Consider the following 16,888-nt stretch of genomic DNA (forward strand, 5'->3'; position numbering starts at 1 on the left):
AAAAGGGGCCACTTTACCTTTAACGTTTTTCAGTACTTTCTGCAATTGAATTAAAATTATTATCATGTTTTTTTTTCACTTGCGGTATTGCTACTTAAACAAACGATTTAATTCCTAAATGCACGTCTGTGCGCCTGCATATTTCCACGTAAGAAAACAAACAGCACAAAGCAGGCTACGTCCGATGAAAGCCAGCGGTACAGTTATAAAACCAGACGACCAGAAGATCAGATGTATTTGATATTCGTGCTAAACACTGCTGTCGGCTGCAGAGACTGACCAGGCCTGTTTCGCCTTAAATCAAACACGATGTGTCAGAAAACACACACACAAACGGACAATCGATAAACAACGGAGGGGGGAGAACATGTGCTCATTGCTCAGATATTTTGTGACCTCTTGTGTTGACATCTACTCTAAAACCTGATTCTTCATCCGCAGCGAAACAACGCAGCGACATTGGCACATATGAGCGATTTCCATTTCTTTTCTCCAGCCGGACAACCTATCGGATACAGTGATAACACCTTAAGAGCTTGGATTGTTGGTGGCTAGTTTTTATTCATCATTAGAATAGTATTTCTTTCTCCTTATCTTATAAAATAAAAGCCCTTCTTTTGCCACTTATGCTCTGTTATTATCATTGCTGTTATATAATTAGTTTTGTTGAATTCTTTTAAAAATATGAAACTGTTATATTTTTTTATTTTTGTGATTCTTGAAAGAAACATTTTACTCTAATACGTTTCAATTCACACAAATCTTTCAATTAAATCTAGTCAATGAATTTGGCCCCCAAAAAAGAAAAACACTACAACAGTAGAGCTTAATCTAAACTTAAACGATATGTCTACAAGGGCTACATTGTTTGATGTCTAATGATAAACCCCGTGATGTTAATTCAAATTGCACAGACTGTAAATTCAATCACGTTTTATTACAAACATATTAAAAACTGTAAAATATCAGATATTCAAGAACATTTGCCTCAAGAAAACAAATTGCTGAATGTTCACAAGCTTTGACTTCATTATAAACGGTAGTAATTTTTTATTTACATAATGTACCATGGGTTTATTCTCAGGTGAGAGGAAGACGTTGCAGTTTTCCGGGCACCGTTGCATTAAACTGAATTAGACGACACTTTTATGATCCCAGTGGGGAAACTAGACAAGTGAGAAACCGGGTATTCGGGTATCATTCCGTGCAGCGAGACGTGAGGCATGAACGAGGAGTTTGGAGCAAAAGACGGGACCGCAGCGCAGCGTCCCGGCTCCAAATGTTCAAAGGTTAGACATGAGGGGAAACTCTTGGAGAGGAGCGAGGACAGCGCAGGTATGATGCTGCTCACAGGTGGAATACTGCAGCTAGTGTGGGAGCTTAAACGACTTCTTATGCCCAGGTCGTGATATAAATCAGGACCCTGGAGACAAGAACCCAACCTGTGCGCTCCGAGCAGAGGAAACACGGGCATCCGGCTGCGCTCCTGCGCCCTGGAGTCCTTCAGCGCTCCCAAAAAGAAATGCTGCCTCTTGAAGCGTTTCCTCCGCCGGAGAAAACTTCCGTTTTCAAACATATCGGCCGACATGGGATCCAGGGTCCAGTAATTCCCCTTTCCAGGATTCCCAGGTTCGCGGGGCATTTTGACAAAGCAGTCGTTTAAAGACAAGTTGTGACGGATTGAGTTTTGCCACGCAGGGAATTTCTCCCGATAATACGCAAAGCGCTGACTGATAAAATCACATATTTCACTGAGGGTGAGTCTCTTTTTGGGGCTTTGGAGGATTGCCATGGTGATGAGAGCGATGTAAGAGTACGGGGGCTTCACCGAGGCGGCTCTCTCGCCCGGACCATCCTGTAACCGGACCGTGAAGCCTCCCTCAACCCGGTGTTCAGGAGTGTCAGCAGTATCCTTAAACACTGAGAAATCTGTCGTCTTCACATCTTCATCACAGTCTGTTTGTCCCTCCACGTCAATGTCCACCTCGTCCATGCTGTCCAATGTCATGGTCCAGAGCGGTCCGGTGACACTGCGGCCCCAACAGGCGAGATTGGCGCCCGGGCGCAGACCCCCTTCTCCCCTTTCATTCACAAAAAAGTTGCGCATCTCACTGCATCCTTGACTTTTTAGCGTCTCAGTCTAAACTTTCTCCTCCTCCTCCTCCTCCTCCTCCTGCAAAGAGTCTGTCTTCAGCCAAATAACAGATGGAAACCTGAAGCAATAAGAGCTGAATGAGAGGTTCAGATTATGAATGACACAGTCTGATAGTGAATATTAATTGATGAGGTAATTATCCACTCATCACCTGAGGTATGATGCTGTGAGATGAAATCTATTTTATACACCAATAGTCACATGATTGGGTCTGGGTTAGAGTTTCAGACTGGGTTCCTGTACTTTATTTATATAACAAAGGCTAATACAGCCACATTAATGCCAATCTTCACTATTTCAAATTACTTTACTCTTTCACATTTTATATTTATGTTTTTTGTATTTTATTAATATGTTTTATTGTAGGCCTATTGTTTACTGGCTCAAAAATGTATCCCAGTGTGTACTGCCTATTGGTGAAAGTATTTAGATTTATGTACTTAAGTAGTTTATGAAGTCCTGCGTTCAAAATCCAGTGTGTAACATTTAGGATCTATGGCAGAAATTGAATGTAATATTCACAGGTATGTTTTCATTAGTGTATAATCACCTGAAAATAAACGTTTTTTTTATTTATTTTTATACCTTAGAATGAGACGGTTTTATTTACAGAGGGAGCGGGTCCTCTTCTACAGAGGCCGCCATGTGAACTGCCATGTTTCTACAGTAGCCCAGAATGGACAAACCTAACACTGGCTCTAGGACCATTCACGTTTTTTGCAGTCACTGCAGTTTTTTGAGGTGTTGGTTGCAATCTGCAACTTCACGTCTAAATGCCAGTAAATCCTACACAGTGGTCCTTTAAGAAAGAGTACAAAAGCAAAATTAAAGAACTTTATGTAGATGGCACCTTAGCAGAGTCTGTTTACAATACTATATATTATTATATTTTTAATAGTGTGTTTGGTCAATGTAGAGCCACTTTTAACTATAGTAATGAATCATATTTTACTGAGCTGATAATGTTTTATAGGAAAAAGTAATCCGCAAAGTAACTATAGCTGTCAAATAAATGTCCTCTGGGAAGCAGAAATATAAAGTGGCATAGCATGACGATACTCAAAGTACAAGTACCACAAAACTGTACTTAAATACAGCACTTGAGTAAATGTACTTAGTTACTCTCCACCACCATTCATTATGTTTTACAGCTGATGTTTAAATGACCACTGCAGGTGAGACTGTTTCGGATTGAAATATGCTTAACGTAAAAAAATGAAGCAAGCACATTCATTTTATTGAGCTCGTTTCTATCTTTTATGTTCTTGGCTTAAACAACGCTCATTTCCTTCAGTGTTCCTCACGCTGGATGGTTTGGCACATGGTGAGAGGGGCAGCACTCTCTCTCTCTCGCTGGCTGTTTCAAATAAGAGGAAGACGTAATCCGTTTTGAAATAATAGCCACACTGTATCAATTCGTGTGAGGCCACCCACTTGGCAAACAGGCCTGTACTGCAGGGTGGGCTGAGGAAACTGTGGGAAGTCTCATTAATGAACAATTCTTCCCTGTACCTCTCCGTGTAGTTTAATCTGATATGTGCTCCCTTCTCAAACTGTTACACTATTTTATAGACATTGCAGTAGGGGAAAGTGGAGGTTTTACTTGTACCTAAAAAGAACCAAGAAACAAATTAGATGTTTCACACTGAATTTAATACAGACCAAAACCTGATGCATGCACACACAAAAATCTATTATTTTTCTTCTGAAAGAAAACAGCAATACTAAAGAAATCAATCCACCAATCAAACAGGCAACATCCCAAATAAACAACAAGAAAAAAAAACAACACCACAGAAGAACCACAATTAGAAATGTTGACAAAGACAACAAAATAAATAACTTAATTTAACAAAATGTGTATCTACAGAACTTGGCAGACAGTCTTGCTGTCAAGGTCAAGGGAAGGAAATGTTTTTGCAGTTAATAACAGTGAACGCAGTGCTGAGCTCAGGTTGCTGTTTTTGGTTCTGTACAGAAATAACTTTGTACTGCAGCCATCTGGCACTGCTGACCATTATACACAAGCAACAGTAAAGCTATTTGGATGAAACTGTCAACAATTATGACTTAACTTTCCACTGAATGTGTCTATTTCTTATAGTAGCCCTTGAGTATGAAATTGATTTACGATTTTCAGCTCTGCTACAGACTGCCTGTGCTTCATCAATATATCCAGAAAGAAAACCCATCAGCTGTATAAGTTCTGTCACTTTTGCCACATACAGGTTTAGCAGGTAGCACAAATACAATCAGTGCAGTTGCAGATGCAGATTGCAGAGAAGAGTTTTCCAAGATTTCACCTTCTTAGGTTTTTAACCTGTTTGTTTTTCCCTGGTGTAGAGAGGATCGAGGGGATTAGTGCTGCTGCCTGAGGTACAACATTGTAGCAGTGACACTAATTTAAATACTCAGAGTCAAGTAAGATGTAACAAGCTGGTGCTGCTCCTCCATGTTTGCATTCACGTCTGCTGTGAATTGTAGATGACTAAGACCTACAGGAGCGGAGAGTGTATTCTTGAACTGTTGTGAGCAAGTGTGTGTGTGTGTGTGTGTGTGTGTGTGTGTGTGGGAAGAGCTTCGCCTCATGTGGACATAAAAACCTTTGCTTTGTGTATGTTGCCTAGGTGGTGTGTTTCCGCTGAGCTGAGGTCAGCCTCACAAAGTTTCCACACTTAAGGCAGCATGAGCTGGAGTTGCCCTCTTTCCTAGGGATATGCCAGCAGTTGACACAGCGCACTCTGTACTTCTTATACCTTCAAAAGTCAAGACAGAAGAAAAAATACAGTGGTGACTGGTCTTTCTTCTTAACAATCAGGTATTTTTATGAAAAATAGTATTTATCTATGACATGTATATTTGAAATGTCCCAGTTTAGGGTCACTGCAACACTGATACAGCATTATTCCTCTTTTCAGAAGCAAGATGGTGTTTATTTCTGCAGGCTAAGATTATGAGAGAAAAAAAACAAAAGGCAATCAACACACTAAGTGCTTCATATAGTCAGGTTAATTGTTGCAATGGTGTTTGTGTTAGGTTTGAGTAACATCTCACTTCTGTGAGTACAGACGATGAATATTATATATATATCAATACAACAGAAGAAACTGTAGAGAAGTAAAACATGTTTGACTTTCAGCTTTCCACTAATAAAAAGCAATGGTGACAATGAACCAACAGCAGAGCTGTTGAAGTGTTACGCTTTAAACCCTTAATCCATTTCGGCATTTGTGGCTGCCCATGAGTCTGTACTTAGCAATTTTATAGAGTTGGTTCTAATCCATATAATTGTCCTTACTGGTGGCTATTGACAGACAAAATAAACTTCTGAAAAACATGACAGGAAAACCAAACAACATCTGGAAAAAGTTATATACTGTCAAATGCAGTCCAATTCTTTATGTGTTATAGGAATTACACTTTTTAACTAGTTTTACACAAAACATAATTTGCTTGTAACCATTTGAAATAACTTTAAAAAATCCTTGACCATATGGATAATAAATCTTCAGATTAAAACTAAATAAACACAGCTGTATTTGAAAACCTGGGAATGACAAAAGGCTGTGAAGTGTGTTGAAGAAATTAGAAACTTTGTGAAAAAAGCCCAAAGGCCAAAGGCGCTGTCTACAACCAGTGTTTGGTTTGTCTGTTCTGGGCTACTGTAGAAACATGACAATTCAACATGATGGACTCCACTGAAGGCGACCTGCAATGTCTGTACATAAAACGAGTCATTCTAAGCTATCGAAAACACAATTCATATATTCAGATGATTATACACTAATGAAAATAAACCTATGAATATTATATTCCATTTCTGCCAATAGAGCCTCTTAAATGTTACACACTGGACCTTCAGGATTAGATTTCATTACATTTAAAAGTAGCATTAGGCTCCCATATTGATCTAACAGATCAGGCCTTTAACACAGCTTCATGTATGCGTTTTGTGTTAATGGGAGCTACCTTATTCCACAAGCATTACACAGTGGGGTCCCGTCCTCTGCATCCCTCCACATGGGGGTCTTCCTAGTGCAGCATGATGCACAGACTTTACCCTCTTGTGAATCAGAAAGAAACATATTTTTAGTTACTGTTATTTTAAAACAAGGAACGTTTTATATCTAGTGCATGTGATTCAATGGACTCTACATTTCAGTGATAAGATTAATACTACTGTGTGACCTCTTAAAGTTCTGCATTTTAATGTCATTTTATGACAACAACAACAAAAAAGACTAAAAACAATTGTACCTAAAGGGGAGATTTTATTTATTTATTATTTACTATATATTCCTATGTATACTTTGCATTTTCCTGTTAATAACTCACAGAACACAACAAGGCTGTATATCTTCATTTCATATTTCATTGAGAAGTTTTGTTAAAATGTGAGGAGAGTTGCTCATCACTGCTAATCATTTGAAAATCGTTGAGAGATATGTTGGTGCTGCCAGTGGAAATGAGTCAAAACATGTTGAATTTTTTATTATATATGGATCTTAGGATGTTTACACAGAAGTTTATGTAAATACTATCAAATGTACACCACCTGTCCTGAGTGAAGCTGTCATGCTTTAATGTGGTGTTAGCGTCCTCTAGTGGAGAAAATGGGCATTTCATGCAAAGACAAACATTGACATGACTTTTTTTAAATTATAGAGTAATGCTTAACACATAACATGGCAGCATTTTTATTTGTACTTGTATCTGAAACTGCTTAAATTATTACAGTTATATAGTTTATATCATGTATTTTATTATCTCTTCCTGAAGTTTGCCCTTTTATTTCTCTTCTTAACATTTTATTGTGTGGGCTTAAGATATAGAGTAGGCCTATGTTATACAGATTTTAAAGATTTCTGAGACAAACGTGATTTTGGCCACTATACTGTTAATAAAATTGACTTAACTTAGCATGATTCATATATAAATTATTAATGAGATTAACAGTTTAATTTGCAGGGACTCCACACTTCTGTAAAAATGTCCACATAAACTGAAATCAGCTTCACTGAACGGTGCAGGTACTCGAGTGTTACCTACTGGAAACATTGGTCGTCAGGTCACTCTCCTCATCCGAGCTGCTAGTTTTAAGGGATTTCTGGGATGTCCGAGTTCTCAGCCTCGGTTTTCTTACACTCTTGCAGAGCTCCTTGCTGCGATGGATACACAAGCAGCACACACCAATAATATGTATGAATTTAACTTATGATCACTGTTTCCTAAATTCACAAGCAGAAAACGTAATGAATCTGTCACTACCTGTACTTCGAAGTTATGAGGAGCCGACACTGTTCCCTACTGTCATCCAGCTCCGTGTCCATCCTGAACGTCACTCCCTGGAAGTCTGGGTCTTGGATATCAACACTCCGGCTGGGATGAGGTTGTTTTCTAGGAGTCTTGGTTCTCCACTGCTGGCTAGTTGGAGGAGGAATTTCCTCCTTTAGCACTGACCTAAGTTCTGGTCGTGATAATGCTGAAGGTGAGGGGTTGGTTTCTCTATTACAGCTTGAGGATTTCTGTTGTGCAGCTGGAAGCGATTTTTCCTCAATGGGAGCATCTGTACATTCTGGTTTCGATGCTGTGATTTTGTGATTTTGTTTTGAGAGTGAGTGACAGTTCCCTGCAGCGCAAAATAAGAGTGATGCTGACTGTGAAGAAGGCAGGATGGAGGTCGGATGGGGCAGCTGGGTGTCATATGGGGACTCTGTAAGGTTTCCATTGTGATCTAGCGTTAGCGCTGGCTTTGACAGATTTGCATCGTCATCTAAATCATACCCATTATTAAGGGATGGATTGGGTACGCGGGTTTGTGACAAAGCATTTTCAGAGAGGGGTACATTTAAAATGACCTGTCGACAAGAGAAACACTCCTTCTTAAACTCCTGGTTCCACTCAAAGCGTCTGTTAACACTGAACTTGTCCTGCCCATTGTCTGTGTGGTGATGTTGAGGAGACGCTGTAGTATTTTCCTCCACCAGCTCTGGTCTAATAGTGTCTGTCTTTTCAGCTGTCTGTGGCAGAACACAACAGACCACTTTGGAGTTTTTCACACAGCGTTTATAACTACAGGCTCCTCCACTGCAGTCTCTCACATCGTCTACAGGACTCACACAGTTTGGGATTTCTTGTCTTTCATAGATACAAAGAGATGGTCTCAAAGCACATTCGACACTTACGCAGTCACCTCCAAATCCCTGGTCTGTTATATCTGCTATTTCCGTCGATGCTTTGTATACTGAATGACCTAATAATGGCTCCTCTACATCACTGTGATGGAGGAGCCTCTCACACTGCAGGTTGATCAGACTCAGCACTTTCCAGGGACTGGCGCTTTCACAACGTGGCTCAACCAAAGTTGTGCCCTTGCTGCTGTGACTGTCCTCCTTCAGCTTTTTCATCTGATTATAAGGCAACATACGAGACAAACTCTGCTGGCAGGAACTACTAGAGACTTGTAATGAATGTGTATCCTCTTCCTCTTTTTTAACTATGAAAGTATCTTGCCGAGAAGTCTCGTTTAGACACACGAAGGGAGTATTTGTGTCCAGGAAACTGTTGTGGATGGGGGAGGCTAGCTTGGAAACTTCTTGGCAAAGGTAAAAGAGTGCTGAGTGGGAGGCATCGTGTTCTGTTGTGCTCTGGTTTCCCTGGATGAAGGTAGCTTGTGTCCTCGATCCTGTGCTCATCTTGAGGCAACGTCTGCGTCACAAATACGAAACAAACAGCTTTTAGATCAGTAGTTCTCATCCTGGGGGTCGGCTGCCTCAAGGGGTTGATTACCGAAGTAGGAAGTAATAAAATCAAACTATGTGTTTCTTTTTAGACATTTCTCTAGAAGTCTGATGGCTCTTCAGCTGAACTGCTCACAACTCATAGACATCGACTGATAGTGGAAAATAAATATTGCTTTAAGCTAAAAAGGTTGGGAACCACTATTCTAGAGGCTGAATGGGATTTCAAACAATTGTCCAACAAAGAATATTACACAATCTGATTCATATTCATATCCATAACTTCTATAATTAAGATACATAAGCTACTGTATGCAGACAGCACAGTGGCAGCGGATAAGCTTGGTCTACTGCAGTGTTTAACATTTTTGTTTCCAAACTGTGGACAACAGTGACAGTGATGTTAGGCTAACAAAAATGAACTTTAGGACAGTTTATTAAAATGTTTAACTAGGCTGACATTGTATTAGCCTACAAGAGCTAATGAGATTCAGCCTATTCAAATGCATCATATGGTCGCGGTGTCATTTTCCTTGAAAAGCATATATGACGTGAAACCGCCTACTTTAATAAAAACGACTTAATTAAATTGTTACTTATTTAACTCACCGGAAGAAATGTAACAAGAAGTCGAACTAACAATGCAGTTCAAATGTGTTCCAGAACACAAATGTAGCATTTGCGTTCCAGAACGGTAGATTTTTTTCGCGGTTGTCTGAGTTTGACTGTCACGAGCGCAGAGGCAAGTCGCATGGATACTGACACAATATTAATATTGACAATCACTTTAACCGTGCCGGAAGTTGTATTCTTCCACCTTTATTCTCCTCTATATTGTATTAGCTGACTATGACTTCACTCATAAATGGACTGATGGGCAGTTCAATGGCCTATATAGACCTACGGAAACCGGTAGACGTTTTGAGCTACTGGTTTGATCTAATGTTTTAACTCTATGGGCATTATGACGCATACGGTTCCCTTCCTTGTAGTTTTATGTAGATCTACCAGAGCTCGCTTTAGTCCGCATGTAAGTTAAATGATCGCATATTCTGATCCATTAACTGTGATCTTACAAAGGGCCCTGTATTCACACACCTTTGACCTGTCATGGCCTCTATGGCTAACTGCATCATTTGGGCCTGAACAAAACAACTACAAACTTGGTTTTTAAAAAATTAATGTATAGGCTACAGTCCACCTTTGTCAACCTGATGCTCACCTTTGATCTCCAAGTCGATCATCAGCTAACTGATGAAGTGTGCCAATTTACTGGGAACTCAGACCGATGGAGCTGGTTGCTATGACTGGGTGGTGCTGTGGACCAGGAGGAGGAGTTGCGCGGGTGTTTTTGGTTTGCTAGATTACAGCAGTGGTGAATAAAAGTGCTGCCCACTGTGTTCCAGTGCCACTTGGTAGCTGCTGCAAACTGCTTTTTGTGACAACTCAAATGCACGTTTACATATTTGCTAGGTAAAGGTGTCGATTTTTAGCAACACTGGCCGCCTGCTAATCATGCAATGAACTATTGGTATATTTGGATAAAACAGAGGCAACTTCATTTTGTCCCCTCTGAGTCCTTATGCTTAGTGTTTAAAGTTGATGAGTAATGAGTAGTGTTCAAAAAATGACTTTTTAAAACCTGTTTTATTGCACAACTTTAAATATTTGTAGTTTCTAAGACATACATAATTCACTTTTTTTTTTTTTACATTTGTGCGTAAATTGAAAAAGTACAGTAGCTAGACTTGACAAGTAAAGGATAGATGTGGTGAACTCCTTCCATGGTAACATGAAGCCTGACTCTGCTCTCTACCTCCATCATGCTAAGCACCTGAACCAGATCAACTAATCAAACCTTGCATTTTCCATCTGAGGCTTGAAACACAACTCACCTGAATGTTTTGAAATGTTTATACTGAATACAATGCAATAGTTTAGACTTGTGAAACTGAGTTACTATTATCTATTATATTTAGAAGCCCATCCTTTAAGCTTCAGGCAAATTTTCTCTTTCAAAAACACTTCATTATATGGCTTCTTCTTCTTTTTCTGTTTCTGGCTTCAGTTCCATGCAGAGGAACACTATTAGGTTTGTGACTTCAGTCTAACCACAGACAGTGGGTAAGTACTTACTGATAAGCCAGCACAACACCTACAAATGAACTTGGTAAATAAAAATGAAAGGAAATGTTATGCATGCCCTATCTGACAAGTGAATCAGGGTGGCAATGATAGACTGGCAAAAATGACTCAACTTGTGATACTTGTGCGTATATGAGCTGTAACAAGGAATGTTCCATTAAACTGCACAAAGATGAACTTTGTTAAAAATTTGCTCTGCAATGTATAAAACAAACAAATTGTCTGGTGTTTTAACAAAGAACAGTTTGTGAGATTGAATGGTGTCGTAATGCTGGCCTGAGAATGTTCCACACAAATAAATACATTGTCAGTTCAGTTGTTTTTTTTGAAGTAACCATTCATTTCACCTCCAGTGAAATTTGTATAGTGTCTGACTGCCTGATTTCATCTGCAGGCCTGTCTTGTCATTGGTTAACTGTGGAATTTGTCAGTCGGCAAGACATCTTGGAGTTGCTACGGACTTTGCTATCCTAGCCGTGCATCTCTTCATCATTGCCCCCCCCTCTCAATCAAGGAGCAGTGCAGAGACACCCTCTCATTCTCCTCCAATCCCCCTCTTCATAATCTGCACCTCTTCTCAATGAGGTTTGGGCACATGCCCATCCACGTAGAAGTTCCTAGTGACTTTGGGCAAGGTTAACTCAATGCCGTCAAGCTCTGGAGTGAGAACGATCTGGCATCCCAGTCGGGAATTCTCCTGAAGCATGGGTGCCATGTCCAGCATGTCGTCCTCCCTAAAGCACCAAGATATGTGTCAACATTTACATTGATCTCTCTTTCATCCTCATCGCACACATTTGACGTCATTCGAATGTTGTTGTTAAGAAAAATATTATTTGTAGCAGACCTACCTCTCCTCAGGTTCTGGTAGTTTGTCGAAATGGGCGTCACTCACGTACACCTGACATGTTGAGCAAGCCAGTGATGCTTCACAGGCTCCTAAATGAAAGACAAATAATGATCAATAATCATCTTAAAACCATGCTTTAGTAAACTGCTTTAGTAACTGTGTAAATGCTCACCTTCCAGGTCAATTCCATGCTTGTGAGCCAGGTAGAGGACATTATCTCCCACTTTGGCCTTAATTGGGATCCTCTGGCCAGACCGATCTATATACACCACATTCACCCTAAACACCAGATAGTTCAAAGTTAATTGAGCTTTATCAACAATCATATATTTCTGTGTTTTTGACCCTAACCCTCTTTCACCATTCTGCCTTTTTTATTGTCTAAACAATAAAGGCAGTTCAAGCAACAGCATGTTCCAAGTTGAGGGAAGTGCTTGAGTTTGAACAATATACTGACAAAAACAATTTCTGATCACACAAGAAGAAACTCCTACATTCAAACCAATAATTTCACAAAACTTAAGATGCAAAAAATACATACAGTACATAGTGTTAGAATGTGGGCTAAAAGTCAGAGTCATAGGACATAGTGGTTATATGACACCTTTTGGACTGTGACTGTTTACCTTAGCTACACACAGCTGATACTTAATGAGAAGCCTAAATTCAAGCCTCCATCAAGTTTCTGTCCAACTGAGTAATGCTACCCATTGGTCATTTTCCAACAAGTTTAGATACATGTGGTGTTGTTATTGTAAGTCCTGATACTGCTCCCTGCTCTAACCTGGTGTGAGGAGGGAAAAATTAGTAGTTTTTATGGTCCTGTGTGGTGTGTGTCCATAGATCCTCTGTCACAGAGCCCAATGGGTGTCAATTATTGTGATATTATGTGCACATGTTTTTACTATAAGTTATTTTGTAAATAGACTATTCTTACACAGAACTTTTCATCCTTAGTAAGCTTAAGAGCTTTAAAATTCTCCTGCTATCTGTGTATAGGAGGATTCGAACCACAATTAATGGACAACCCAGCCACAAATGTTGTACTAAAATGTTTTACTTTTTATTTAATTAATGCACACCATCAAATTAATCATTTTTGTAGACAATGTGTCTCTCAAATGCTGCATACGCATACTATATAGGCTGCTGGTTAAGAGTACTATTTAAGTTCAGTCTATGTTCAGGATGTGATCAGAGTGCAAAAATTAAATAAATAAATAAATAAATGCAAGTTCAGCATGACTTGGCAAAATAAATGAAGCTATCTTTCCCCTAAAGATTAGTCCCCTCCACTGACTTGGACTAGTCGTAGCTGTACCTGTAGTAGCAGTGCTGCTGTTATTAAAAGTATAATGTGTGCATTGATTAATACCCACTGAAAACACCCCATCAATTCACAATAAAAGCCCCCAGTGAACTTACACATCCTCTGGGTCCTCTGCATTGGAGCTCCCCTCCTCACTTTGGTAAAGACCTTTAGAAAAAAGAGGCACGAACAACAGAAGTGTGAATGTTTCTGCTGTCAGTGGCGATATGAGCAACTCCAGACCACGAGGGCAATGTTTGACTTGTTGCCCAAAGTTTCATAATCTGGGATTGTTGAAGTGAAGTTACACAAGTGTCATTGAGCGAGCTTTCGACTCTAACAGCGTCTGATATCTTTCGACCACCTGTAAGTCGAGCTTTGCTGGCATCAACAATAACATAACTATCCACTCTGGATAAAAGACAACTCATTACCGCGTACCGTAAACAAATAGTCCCGAGAGAAGACCCTTCCTCTGACTGAGGCTAAAGGTGTTAGCAAGCTGCCCCACTCACCTATACTTGTCTGCAAGTGTCGATTTATCGTCCGGAAGCTATCAAAGGACCCCCTCCTCTGCACATTAGCCACGCTGCTCACACAGCTCTTTAGCCTGTTGAGAGGACATGTGCTACAGTCCGGTATAACTCGAGAAAGTCTGAAAGTCAGCCCCATGCTCGACCGGACAGCAGCGGAGGCCGCCATGATTCTGTTTTGGTCACATGGCCGAAAGCGGCCAATAGGAGAAGAGCGCTGGCGGGGTGACGTCTCTACGTTGACGTACCGCTGTGACAGCAGAGGACGCTGTTGCTGCACACACTGCACACACTGCACACAACATACACAACATACACAACATACACAACAGCTATGATCTGTTGACTGGCAGTGGTGGTTGGAGTATTCAGATGCATTCATATGGAAGCTAAAATGTTGTAGCTGGTCAAGGTGGAGCTAATTTTAACTACTTTCTAATACACTTTTTAAACCTGAACAAAGGAAATTTCTTTATAAACTGATCATATGTTTAGTAAGGTATGTACATCTGAAAAGTAATTGGTAACTAAAGCTGTCAGATAAATGTAGTGAAGTAAAATGTACAATATTTCCCTCTGAAATGGGAGTAGCATAACATGTATATCTCAACAGTGGACTGGGTGTATCAATTATAATCTATAATGGGTCAAAGAAGATTATATTGAACTTCAACATTTATACAGCAACATTAATTTGCTTCCACCAAGGTGGCTGTTTATGTCCTTAGTACAGTAACAGGCTAGAGATACTTTATTTCCCCATTTTTCTTTTTAAACAGAATGTCATTTGTATAATGTAACTTATGTATGATGTAATATATATTATTATATTATTTTAATACTTATTATTTGGAGCCCTTGTACTTGAGTACCTCTATTTTCTGTCTCTTCATACTAATAGTTCACTATATTTCAGAGGTGTATGTTATAATTTTCACACTATAGTTAGTGATTAGGATCAACTTGGAAAATATCATCGGTTGTTATAGTTTAATCTACCCAACAACAAGTAAAGTATTTTTACTGCATAAGTGCAGTCCATTTTCCATTTACTGACAAGGGACCTTGCATATTTTTTTAAATTATTGTGGTTGTTTTATTCATGGTGTTCTGTTTGACTACTGTCTCTAAACCGAATTGCCCTTTAAGGATATTTACTCTTAAGTATATGAATATTTTACTCTGACTCCACTACATTTATCTTACTTTTCAGTGTCAGATTAGCACCACCTTTAGTTTGCATCACTAGTAATATTCCAATATTTTAATACATAATAATATATCATAATCAGACTCTGACTATTAATTTAATACAATCTGAATGCTTGATATTTACATGTTATGGAGTATTTTTATATCGCTGTTGTTTCTTACTTTTCAGTGCTACATTTGGTGTCACTGTAGTTTATTCCATTTGCAGCTCTGACCAGTCTAAGCATGTTAAAGTTCTGTTTCTGGTTAAGGAAGTTGTGCCCACGGTTTACAAGAATCTAAATACAATTTGTCATATTCCCACATAAGTCCTATTCAGTGTTAAGCTCCATGACAGTGTCATGCAACAGTAAATGCATGTTCTGCCTTGTTTATGTTTGCTGTTGAGGAAGAGTAACCTAGATAAGAAATCTGATGCAGGCTAGTGGCAGAATACTGAGACCACTGGTGTGTGAAGACAGAGAAGTGATGTTATGACTAGAGGTAGGTAAAGGGCTCAGGCATTCTGTTTCCTCTCTCTTTCTGTATCTCACTGTCCTTGTCATCTGCTTGGAGACATTATTAAACATATAATCCTTTTACAGAGTAGTAAAACTCCCACAGAGGAGCATTGTGTTGATATTTGAGCTGTGATTTATAGACTTTATAGTGACTCTATAATGACCGATGAGCTCATCCACTGGGGTAGCCCTATAATTTTTTTCTTTTCTTATCATTCCTTTAGTGTTTAAAACTGTAATGATCTGGGGGGGAAGTCCGCTCTTAAAGTGAGTTTTAAGATATATACCAACCCCCCGTCTGGCTCTAGCTGCAGAGGTCCCTCCCATGGCCATAAAAAGTAAACTGGGCACTCTCGTGTCTGCTTTTTTGGTTTTTATAGCAAGCGCTGGGAGTCACTAGATTATTACACTTTATAGACTCTAAATCCACATAATGAAACACCATTACACTTTCATGTATGTACTCTCTCTCACACACACACCTGCACAGGATTAGTGTCCAGGGACAGTTTACCTGTGTGTCTGTGAAGTCTGTGAAATCACAGCACTTAATATATCACTGGGCCCTGCTGTCCTCGGGTCCTGCAGGTGTGCATGTGTGTGTGTGTGTGTGTGTGTGTGTGTGTGTGTGTGTGTGTGTGTGTGTGTGTGTGTGTGTGTGTGTGTGGAGGTTGTTACACTTGACTTGGATATGACGTGGTCCCTAGCTGTTCCTTCAGATTACATTCCCCTCACTCCCTGATGACTATGCAGTACAGTAACTCATGCAATCCCACACACACATACTTCCTTAAACTCACAGGAGTGATATATAGCGATCCATCTGAATCTCCCCAGAGCACACCACGTGTATGTGTACAGCTTATGTTTCCAAGGACAGATAAAGCATGGAAAAACACAACATTTCCCAGCAGTCCTTTGAGGGCCATAAAATCCCTCTCATCATAGCTACCATTATTGTTTTTTTTATTTATTATACTTTTCCCACCTATCACAACAGAATTGAGACTTGTATTTAAAAAAGTCACCATCTGTAACTTGAATAACAGGTTTCTTTTAATTTCTTTTAAAGTATAAACTTAGTGATATTCTATATTTTCCTTTTTTAACTATTAACCTTGAATATATCAAAACCAACAATGAATTTATTATGCTTACAATTTTAAAAATACATCAATGAGTCTCACTGTTGCACTGGATGACCTTTTCCTTTCCTCTCTTTCCTTTCTTTTATTACCATGAACATGGGCATTGTAGTTTATTTTGAGTCAGACCCACATTCACACAGTCCTCCTGCTGGAAATACTCGCATATTAATCCTCAGCTGAAAAGTTAAAGTAAGAAGAAAATAAATTAGTGAATGGTAAATGGACTGCACTTACGTAGTCATTCACACTCATTCATACACTTCATACACTCATTCATACACATGCAAGGTGCCAAC

At 39.4% G+C, this 16,888-nt stretch overlaps 3 protein-coding genes across 3 annotated transcripts; all 3 read right to left on the reverse strand.

The window, feature by feature from the left end:
* Positions 1–916: 916 nt before the first annotated feature.
* LOC127355266 (forkhead box protein D2-like) lies at positions 917–2,134 on the reverse strand. The gene has a single exon (XM_051385931.1). The coding sequence runs from the start codon at positions 2,105–2,107 to the stop codon at positions 1,124–1,126; it is 984 nt and encodes a 327-aa protein (XP_051241891.1). The 5' UTR covers positions 2,108–2,134; the 3' UTR covers positions 917–1,123.
* A 1,652-nt stretch (positions 2,135–3,786) lies between these two features.
* zglp1 (zinc finger GATA like protein 1) lies at positions 3,787–9,317 on the reverse strand. The gene is made up of 4 exons (XM_051384636.1): positions 7,424–9,317; positions 7,205–7,317; positions 6,125–6,218; positions 3,787–4,911 (listed from the first exon to the last, which is right to left on the reverse strand). The coding sequence occupies exons 1-4, from the start codon at positions 8,848–8,850 to the stop codon at positions 4,779–4,781; spliced, it is 1,767 nt and encodes a 588-aa protein (XP_051240596.1). The 5' UTR covers positions 8,851–9,317; the 3' UTR covers positions 3,787–4,778.
* Positions 9,318–10,523: 1,206 nt separating this feature from the next.
* On the reverse strand, positions 10,524–13,920 carry fdx2 (ferredoxin 2). Its single transcript, XM_051385479.1, has 5 exons — positions 13,715–13,920; positions 13,316–13,367; positions 12,063–12,169; positions 11,892–11,979; positions 10,524–11,774 (listed from the first exon to the last, which is right to left on the reverse strand). Exons 1-5 carry the CDS (start codon positions 13,899–13,901, stop codon positions 11,618–11,620), a joined length of 591 nt encoding a protein of 196 aa, XP_051241439.1. The 5' UTR covers positions 13,902–13,920; the 3' UTR covers positions 10,524–11,617.
* Positions 13,921–16,888: the final 2,968 nt, after the last annotated feature.

This window comes from Dicentrarchus labrax, unplaced genomic scaffold, assembly GCF_905237075.1.
Source record: "Dicentrarchus labrax unplaced genomic scaffold, dlabrax2021, whole genome shotgun sequence".
Classification (NCBI taxonomy): domain Eukaryota; kingdom Metazoa; phylum Chordata; class Actinopteri; family Moronidae; genus Dicentrarchus; species Dicentrarchus labrax.